This window comes from Sycon ciliatum, chromosome 6 (assembly GCF_964019385.1).
Source record: "Sycon ciliatum chromosome 6, ocSycCili1.1, whole genome shotgun sequence".
NCBI classification, from domain to species: Eukaryota; Metazoa; Porifera; class Calcarea; order Leucosolenida; family Sycettidae; genus Sycon; species Sycon ciliatum.
The window spans coordinates 30,986,203-30,996,711 of record NC_088648.1 but is presented as its reverse complement, the minus strand read 5'-3'; the positions used below and the strand labels follow the sequence as shown (position 1 = coordinate 30,996,711).

Below are 10,509 nucleotides of genomic sequence, written 5' to 3'. Positions count from 1 at the left end.
TTGTCTAAGCTAATTATGTGGTATCGCTCAAGCAAGTATGATGTCCGTGTGAATGTGTCATGCTCAAATATGCATCTAATTGCTCTCTTATTTATGCGTAACAGCTGATTTCTCACGTTGTCAGCGAGCAGTGGGCGTAGGCAGTGCTGGTGTACTCGAGCTTGCTCTGGACTACTGACAAGTAGAACTGCCTTCCGGCCTGGACAGCAAGTTTCTTCCTTCTACGTCAACAAGCACCTAGTTTCTTTCTGATATCTTTCCCGAGGGAGTTAAAGTGGGCACTGAAACTTAAAGTTGAATTGAGAGTCAGTCCCAGATACTTAACTGGGGTAAATGGTATTAATGTTTATACTGAAAGACATGACCTGATTACTCTTCATGATTGCTTTTCTAAAATACTATTTGATCCATGTCCAGTATAATGTACCTCCTCAAGAATCTACGCCTGGATCACCGTTTGTGTGAATTAGTAGCCCCAAGGAATTTCATGACAGCTTACTACCACTTCGATGCAGACATAGAGGTCAAGAACTACATAAGAGAAAGTAAGTTTCGTGGATTCTTCTGAAAATCCTAAGATAGCAGGTGAGAAAATGTATTCGAGGGTAGCAATGGTCGGCTTTAGAGCGCATGGAGGAGGAGAGTTCTATGTACATCATTGAAGTATATGAAAATTCGTGTTGCATGATAAAATGACGAAATGACATGAGATACATAGATCAGTTATTTCTTCTTTTCTGGATCTTCTAATTTGAACACAAGGGCTCATTCTTCTTGTATTACGTGCGCATCTGCTAAGCTTTTGTAGCGTGGCCCAAGTGGTTGGGCACACAACAACCAACAAGTCTCACCAGAGCAAGGAGAAGTGGTTGAAGAAATGAAGGGTGATCTTTATTCAGAGACAGAGCCTTTTATATGTGCCAAAACTAAGAGAGTTCAGGTTTCACATAACAACGAGCAACGGTTTAGACCAATCAGGAGATAGAGAGATGGCACAGATTCGGCCAATCAGAAGACATGTATTGGAAGAAAGTAAAGAAAAAAGGAAAGATTCTGAAAAAGGTAGGTTCGAACTTCACATGCAAAGGATACTAGTCTTATTACTGTACAGCTTTGAACACACCAAGCTACAGTGACACAGGCAATAGACTACAATGCAACAGGTACAAGCTTGAAGAATCTGCATGCTCTACACTTTGTCTTCACTTGGTGTCCAATGTTTTTTTTTGGAGTTTGGGAAGGTCTTCAAATCCTAAGTGTCATTAATACCAGGACTTCTGGCACATATATGTAGGACTCAGTGACCAGTCAAGACCCCATGACCAATCACGGTCCCCGTGACCAGTCAAACAGTCAGAAACCCCCCATGACCAGTCAAAAATTAGTTTACCAGTCACAATGCCCCATGACCTGTCACGAATCACCACACATGTGCATGTGTATAGCAAACAGTTCGTGACTGCTCGCGGAGTGCATCGTTGTGGGAGAACTGGAGCTATCTAGTCTCTCTATCACCCCTCTTCACCCAACACAACACACCAGCGCAAACGGCAGCCTCTTGGTGGAAATGTATGAATCACGAAAAATGCAAGTAGGAAAAGGAGAGAGAACAAGAAAAGAACAACAAGAACACAAAATCACCAGCACTTTGGCCAGGAAAAGACACGTCTAAAACATGGCGTCCAACATGGCGGCAGAGCAACCGATAGAGGCCCGTCGTGGCTGAAGCTGCTATTGCAGCGACAGCCATCACGGCCACCATTGAATGCAGAAAATAGATCAGAAAACGAAGTCGAGCAACAGCAACTCGAACGAAGCAAAGAAAACAACAAGACTACGCGCAGCAAGCAAAGGCATAGCGATGACATCATTAGTCACGCGTGAACACAGAATCTAGCATGCGCATGCAGCCTTGCAGGCGCTGGCGAAATAAATAATGAAGTCAAGACACAAATAAATAACACAACGATCGACGAGCGATCGTTGCAGGAAAACAATTACAATTCAAATATACTACTTCAAGGAAAGATCAGAAGTGAAACGACTAGCACTAGAAGAAATAGAATAGAATATAGAACAAGGACAATGGAAGCGGACTACGGATGAAGCTACAATGAGGTAAGAGGCATGACACACTGATGACAGATGTCACCACAACAAATACATAATCGTAATGTTTGTCTACACACACATTGTATCGTCACACTACACACATTGTCATATTGTCACACCTCCCCCTGGTGACATCACGTCAATAGTTAACTACGGTAACGAACAGGAGGAACGAGACCAGCACGGTTGCGAAGACGATGACCACCAACTTGAAGTGGTTGGGCTGGTACATCAGAATCAGAATCACTACTACTTGAAGCACATGCATCATCATACTCAGGCACACTCACACTTGACGGCTTAATTAGATCAATATTGACAGTCTTCACCGAATGTCGACCATTAGTGTCTCGAACAATTACAACAGTTGACGGAGACACCACACTATCAACTGTCCATCCAGACTCGTACGGCGCTGTTCGCTTCTGGCGGCGATCTCCCTGCCGCAACATCACCGTGGAACCAACACTGTAGGGGTTCATACACCCAACAGGCTGAACAAAATCAGCAGAGGACAATTCACTTTCCACGTAGTCTCGCACAACAGCCGCTTTACTACACAAGCTATCAACCCATGCACTGGGGGACATGTCACAACGCTCATCGTCCACAATCAAGCCATGAGGAACCCAGCCACACATGGCTTTACTTGGGGAAACACCAAGCGCAGAGTGGGGACGAATACGATAATAGTACAATAATACATTCAAAGCAGACACCCAATCGTCGGATTCGTGCACAATCTTGCGAATTAAAGTCAGCAAAGTCCGGTTAAAACGCTCTACACCACCTTGACTCTGCGGATGACGCACTGCGCCATGTCGCACCTCCACACCAAATGCATCATACAAAGAGGAAACTACCTGATTGACAAATTCTGTTCCATTGTCACAACATACAACTGCTGGGGCACCCCAGCGGGAACATACATCCACAAACGCAGCTGCTACAGACGGACCATCATGGCGAACCAATGGGACAACCTCGACCCACTTCGTAAACATATCGGTACAGACAAGAACACAATGATACCGATGGCTTCTATTCGGGCCCAACTCCAGGGTATCGAGCTGTACTACATTCCACGGACCAGATGGAATAACTGGACGTGTTGGCTCAGCAACAGGCCCACGCTTCGAATTAGCAGCAGCACACACATCACACGACTGAATCAACGACTGACAAACAACAGCCATATTTGCAAAATAACAACTCGCACGCAACAGCTTCCATGTGGTCTCCCAACTGGAATGACCGCTCACAGCATGGGCACGACACACCACTCGCTGCTGCAATGACTGAGACACAACTGGTACAACACGCACATCATTCGGCGGTACCTTCACACTACGATACAAGTAACCATCATCAGATACAGACAACTGAGACTTCAATTTCTTAAATACCGGGTCGGAAATCTCACGACCATGACGCACAGACTCAATCACACTAACAACAACAGGATCAGACTTCTGCGCATCAAGAATGTCCTGTAACACAATAGCACTCACAATCTTCGGGGGTGCAGAGACGGCAGCAACTACATCTGGCTTGGCTGATTTCTTCCAGCAGCGGATGAACAAATCTGGGACACGCGTCAGCTTGTCAGCCTTGTTCTGCTGGGACAGTACCCACTCAATGGTGACGGACAGCTTCGCGGTCGCGACAATGTCGTCGATGATGTTTAGTCGTCGGCGAACTAACACTTCGTTCAGACCGGACACCTTGACACGCCGCTCATTGTTCAGGCACGACTTCACCCAGCCGTACACGGTCTTGGAATCAGTGACAAGACGGATGTTGCTGGCGTTCCATTCGACTGCCGTCGACAACCCACGGATTACTGCTTCCAATTCTGCGATGTTGATATGCTTCTTCTCGTCGGCATCGCGAAGCCAAGACTTGTCCTCCATGACTTCACCACCAACTTCGGCAACAATGCCATATGCGACATCAGACGCATCGCACCACACGGTGAGCTGCTGCTCGTTCACTGACGCATTCCACACGCCTGTGGCCGGATCCTCATCTTGGACGCGACTTGCTAGTTCGGCACAACAGGTTACCACATCATTGGGGACGTCATCATCCCAACCACCACCATCACGACACGCTAGGCGCTTCAGAAAGCTGCAGGCAGGTCGCAGCCACGAGCACACGGGATAGTGCGATACCAGTCGGCCGCACCACGAGAATACACCACGCTTGGTCAGCTTGCCACACTCGAGACTCACTCCGTCTCGACGCTTCCAACGGGTTTGACCATCTTGGCCAGTGAACAGCTGAAGTCCAAGTACTCGGGCGGAATTGGCGGGCTCAGCTGGCTTCGTACGCAGGCCATAGCGCTCGAGGGTATCCGCAACAGCCTTTGTCTGCGGTTTCGGGACGTACAGATCGTCAACGTAATTGTCAACACCATCATGATCTCGCGTGCACCACTTGACTATTACGTCCATGAACTTCGGTGCAACACTTAACCCGAAAGCCATGCGGGTCATCACGTACAGCTTTCCCCTCCATTTCACACACTGATACCGCAGCAACTCAGGTGACATCCGGACTTGCAAATAGGCCTTTCGAATATCCAACATCTCATACTCGTTGGCATCGTGCGTACGCCACTCACGCAACTTCTCGCCACACACGGAGGCATCCATACCGGGCTGAGACACGAGGGCACGGTTCAGCGCACGGTAGTCGAGGCAAGGCCTAACAGGTGTAGTAGGCTTGTGCTCCTGGCTGACCGCAAGCCATGGTAGAATTGCAGCAGGAGCTCCGTGTACCTCTTCATCATGCTCGATGAGCCATCCGTTACCGATCCAGGAGTCCACTTCATGCTGGAACAGCTTCTCCTGATCATCGCTAAGTTTCCGGGGGTACTCCCCAATGCCGCTGCCGATGCGTCCGGTAGGTGGCTTGTCGTCCTTCCACCTCCATGCTGCCTGCCAACACTGCTCAGCTGCTAGCCACTTTATCTGACCATCCTCGACAGATAGCGTCACACCCTCACCGTCTTGCACCACACTAACATGCCGAGACGGGTGCTGATCCGGCGACTGCAGAGCATCACTAACGACAGACGACACAGGCTCAGGGTCACTGGCGGGTGACGGACCAAACAACACGGACCGCAGATCACCTGACTCAGAGTACTGCAACCTGACGCCACCGATGGCACGGACAAGGTCAGATCCCAGCAACAGGTCAGCATTAATAACCGACAGCTCAGGAACTACAAACGCAACAACACGGGTAGGCGGCAAATTTACGGGTCCATCCAGACGACGAATCGTTAGTGAAATTGACCCCGAAATCGGCAGGGCTTCGCCATCCAGGGCGAGGAGCTTCTCCTGCTTTACCGCCGACACTTGGCTGCACATCTTAGCCGCACGTATAAAGCCAGACGACACTAGCGTGCGAGCCGACCCGGTGTCCAGCATGGCCTCTCCACGGCACCAGTCATCCGGCTTGGCCGACTCCACGTCCACATAGATCCTCGGCAAGGGGGCAGCTTCAGTGGACACCGCGCACAGGCACTTGTCACTGCTACTATGCGACGTACCAGCAGCCGCCACACGTTCTGCTGCCTTGGCTTCTCGCCACTTCCTTCTCTCAGGGCACGCTGGCTTTGCATGACCAGGCTGATCACAAAAGTGGCACACTACTGGTCCACTGAAACGGGGCTTCTGCTTCTTCTTGAACTCTGGGCAGTTACGCTGGACATGCCCAGGCTGATTACAATTATAGCAGACAACAGTACTGCGAGGTCGGTGTACACCTCCACTGTAACTACTGGTACTGGCACTAGCAGAAACGCTCTGGCTGAACCTGCTCGTGTACCGAGCATCGGTCTCACTGGCTCTGAGCGCACGCACACGCTCTAGACACGCAGGTATCGTCAGCTCTTGGCCAGCCAGTGACATTCTCAGCTGGCGGCCAAATTCGGGCTGTAGGCCAGCGATCAGTTGCTCGATCAAGATCGGATCCTTGCTGGCGGTACCACCCGGTTTGTGCCCCGACAGCGCTGCATAACGCTGCAAATCTTCCACATACGTGTCGACACTTTCATCCACACGCAAACAACGGCGCTTGAACAAATCATACGCTCTGGACGGCGTCACACTGAACGCACTCACTAAAACTTTCTTGACCTCTGCTTGTTTGCTTTTGTCACTGTCTGCCATACGAGAAAACACTCGAAATGCATCGCCCTGCAAATATAAGGGTAGATGTTGCATGCGTGCATCTTCGTCGGACCATTCCTTGGCAGTGGCCAAAACTAAAAACTTTGCCCAGAATTCCTCTAGGTCTTCACCATCCTTGCCAGAAAACGGCTGGACAAGATACTTGGTAGACATGATTCACTCGAGTATTCCACGAACACACAGTAGGAACACACAGTAGGAACTCACAGTAGGAACTCACAGTAAGAACTCTCGTCTCACAAAATAAATAAATCACTACGACACTCGTACTCCGAAAACACTTTCCCGACTCTTTCCCGGCTCTTTCCCGGGTTTCGGCACCACAAATTTGTGGGAGAACTGGAGCTATCTAGTCTCTCTATCACCCCTCTTCACCCAACACAACACACCAGCGCAAACGGCAGCCTCTTGGTGGAAATGTATGAATCACGAAAAATGCAAGTAGGAAAAGGAGAGAGAACAAGAAAAGAACAACAAGAACACAAAATCACCAGCACTTTGGCCAGGAAAAGACACGTCTAAAACATGGCGTCCAACATGGCGGCAGAGCAACCGATAGAGGCCCGTCGTGGCTGAAGCTGCTATTGCAGCGACAGCCATCACGGCCACCATTGAATGCAGAAAATAGATCAGAAAACGAAGTCGAGCAACAGCAACTCGAACGAAGCAAAGAAAACAACAAGACTACGCGCAGCAAGCAAAGGCATAGCGATGACATCATTAGTCACGCGTGAACACAGAATCTAGCATGCGCATGCAGCCTTGCAGGCGCTGGCGAAATAAATAATGAAGTCAAGACACAAATAAATAACACAACGATCGACGAGCGATCGTTGCAGGAAAACAATTACAATTCAAATATACTACTTCAAGGAAAGATGAGAAGTGAAACGACTAGCACTAGAAGAAATAGAATAGAATATAGAACAAGGACAATGGAAGCGGACTACGGATGAAGCTACAATGAGGTAAGAGGCATGACACACTGATGACAGATGTCACCACAACAAATACATAATCGTAATGTTTGTCTACACACACATTGTATCGTCACACTACACACATTGTCATATTGTCACACCTCCCCCTGGTGACATCACGTCAACAGTTAACTACGGTAACGAACAGGAGGAACGAGACCAGCACGGTTGCGAAGACGATGACCACCAACTTGAAGTGGTTGGGCTGGTACATCAGAATCAGAATCACTACTACTTGAAGCACATGCATCATCATACTCAGGCACACTCACACTTGACGGCTTAATTAGATCAATATTGACAGTCTTCACCGAATGTCGACCATTAGTGTCTCGAACAATTACAACAGTTGACGGAGACACCACACTATCAACTGTCCATCCAGACTCGTACGGCGCTGTTCGCTTCTGGCGGCGATCTCCCTGCCGCAACATCACCGTGGAACCAACACTGTAGGGGTTCATACACCCAACAGGCTGAACAAAATCAGCAGAGGACAATTCACTTTCCACGTAGTCTCGCACAACAGCCGCTTTACTACACAAGCTATCAACCCATGCACTGGGGGACATGTCACAACGCTCATCGTCCACAATCAAGCCATGAGGAACCCAGCCACACATGGCTTTACTTGGGGAAACACCAAGGGCAGAGTGGGGACGAATACGATAATAGTACAATAATACATTCAAAGCAGACACCCAATCGTCGGATTCGTGCACAATCTTGCGAATTAAAGTCAGCAAAGTCCGGTTAAAACGCTCTACACCACCTTGACTCTGCGGATGACGCACTGCGCCATGTCGCACCTCTACACCAAATGCATCATACAAAGAGGAAACTACCTGATTGACAAATTCTGTTCCATTGTCACAACATACAACTGCTGGGGCACCCCAGCGGGAACATACATCCACAAACGCAGCTGCTACAGACGGACCATCATGGCGAACCAATGGGACAACCTCGACCCACTTCGTAAACATATCGGTACAGACAAGAACACAATGATACCGATGGCTTCTATTCGGGCCCAACTCCAGGGTATCGAGCTGTACTACATTCCACGGACCAGATGGAATAACTGGACGTGTTGGCTCAGCAACAGGCCCACGCTTCGAATTAGCAGCAGCACACACATCACACGACTGAATCAACGACTGACAAACAACAGCCATATTTGCAAAATAACAACTCGCACGCAACAGCTTCCATGTGGTCTCCCAACTGGAATGACCGCTCACAGCATGGGCACGACACACCACTCGCTGCTGCAATGACTGAGACACAACTGGTACAACACGCACATCATTCGGCGGTACCTTCACACTACGATACAAGTAACCATCATCAGATACAGACAACTGAGACTTCAATTTCTTAAATACCGGGTCGGAAATCTCACGACCATGACGCACAGACTCAATCACACTAACAACAACAGGATCAGACTTCTGCGCATCAAGAATGTCCTGTAACACAATAGCACTCACAATCTTCGGGGGTGCAGAGACGGCAGCAACTACATCTGGCTTGGCTGATTTCTTCCAGCAGCGGATGAACAAATCTGGGACACGCGTCAGCTTGTCAGCCTTGTTCTGCTGGGACGGTACCCACTCAATGGTGACGGACAGCTTCGCGGTCGCGACAATGTCGTCGATGATGTTTAGTCGTCGGCGAACCAACACTTCGTTCAGACCGGACACCTTGACACGCCGCTCATTGTTCAGGCACGACTTCACCCAGCCGTACACGGTCTTGGAATCAGTGACAAGACGGATGTTGCTGGCGTTCCATTCGACTGCCGTCGACAACCCACGGATTACTGCTTCCAATTCTGCGATGTTGATATGCTTCTTCTCGTCGGCATCGCGAAGCCAAGACTTGTCCTCCATGACTTCACCACCAACTTCGGCAACAATGCCATATGCGACATCAGACGCATCGCACCACACGGCGAGCTGCTGCTCGTTCACTGACGCATTCCACACGCCTGTGGCCGGATCCTCATCTTGGACGCGACTTGCTAGTTCGGCACAACAGGTTACCACATCATTGGGGACGTCATCATCCCAACCACCACCATCACGACACGCTAGGCGCTTCAGAAAGCTGCAGGCAGGTCGCAGCCACGAGCACACGGGATAGTGCGATACCAGTCGGCCGCACCACGAGAATACACCACGCTTGGTCAGCTTGCCACACTCGAGACTCACTCCGTCTCGACGCTTCCAACGGGTTTGACCATCTTGGCCAGTGAACAGCTGAAGTCCAAGTACTCGGGCGGAATTGGCGGGCTCAGCTGGCTTCGTACGCAGGCCATAGCGCTCGAGGGTATCCGCAACAGCCTTTGTCTGCGGTTTCGGGACGTACAGATCGTCAACGTAATTGTCAACACCATCATGATCTCGCGTGCACCACTTGACTATTACGTCCATGAACTTCGGTGCAACACTTAACCCGAAAGCCATGCGGGTCATCACGTACAGCTTTCCCCTCCATTTCACACACTGATACCGCAGCAACTCAGGTGACATCCGGACTTGCAAATAGGCCTTTCGAATATCCAACATCTCATACTCGTTGGCATCGTGCGTACGCCACTCACGCAACTTCTCGCCACACACGGAGGCATCCATACCGGGCTGAGACACGAGGGCACGGTTCAGCGCACGGTAGTCGAGGCAAGGCCTAACAGGTGTAGTAGGCTTGTGCTCCTGGCTGACCGCAAGCCATGGTAGAATTGCAGCAGGAGCTCCGTGTACCTCTTCATCATGCTCGATGAGCCATCCGTTACCGATCCAGGAGTCCACTTCATGCTGGAACAGCTTCTCCTGATCATCGCTAAGTTTCCGGGGGTACTCCCCAATGCCGCTGCCGATGCGTCCGGTAGGTGGCTTGTCGTCCTTCCACCTCCATGCTGCCTGCCAACACTGCTCAGCTGCTAGCCACTTTATCTGACCATCCTCGACAGATAGCGTCACACCCTCACCGTCTTGCACCACACTAACATGCCGAGACGGGTGCTGATCCGGCGACTGCAGAGCATCACTAACGACAGACGACACAGGCTCAGGGTCACTGGCGGGTGACGGACCAAACAACACGGACCGCAGATCACCTGACTCAGAGTACTGCAACCTGACGCCACCGATGGCACGGACAAGGTCAGATCCCAGCAACAGGTCAGCATTAATAACCGACAGCTCAGG

At 50.1% G+C, this 10,509-nt stretch overlaps 2 protein-coding genes across 2 annotated transcripts in view; both read right to left on the bottom strand.

The window, feature by feature from the left end:
• Positions 1-2,258: 2,258 nt before the first annotated feature.
• Positions 2,259-6,470, bottom strand: LOC135820210 (uncharacterized). Its single transcript, XM_065333524.1, has one exon. It carries the CDS (start codon positions 6,468-6,470, stop codon positions 2,259-2,261), a length of 4,212 nt encoding a protein of 1,403 aa, XP_065189596.1.
• Positions 6,471-7,425: 955 nt separating this feature from the next.
• LOC135820209 (uncharacterized) overlaps positions 7,426-10,509 on the bottom strand; it is a 4,212-nt gene continuing 1,128 nt past the window's right edge. Inside the window, exons 1-3 of the mRNA XM_065333523.1 lie at positions 8,542-10,509; positions 8,209-8,271; positions 7,426-7,773 (exon numbers count right to left, since the gene is read on the bottom strand). The exon at positions 8,542-10,509 is cut by the window's right edge and continues 1,128 nt beyond it. Coding sequence (XP_065189595.1) covers positions 7,426-7,773; positions 8,209-8,271; positions 8,542-10,509 — 2,379 coding nt within the window. The remainder of the gene's footprint in view (positions 7,774-8,208; positions 8,272-8,541) is intronic.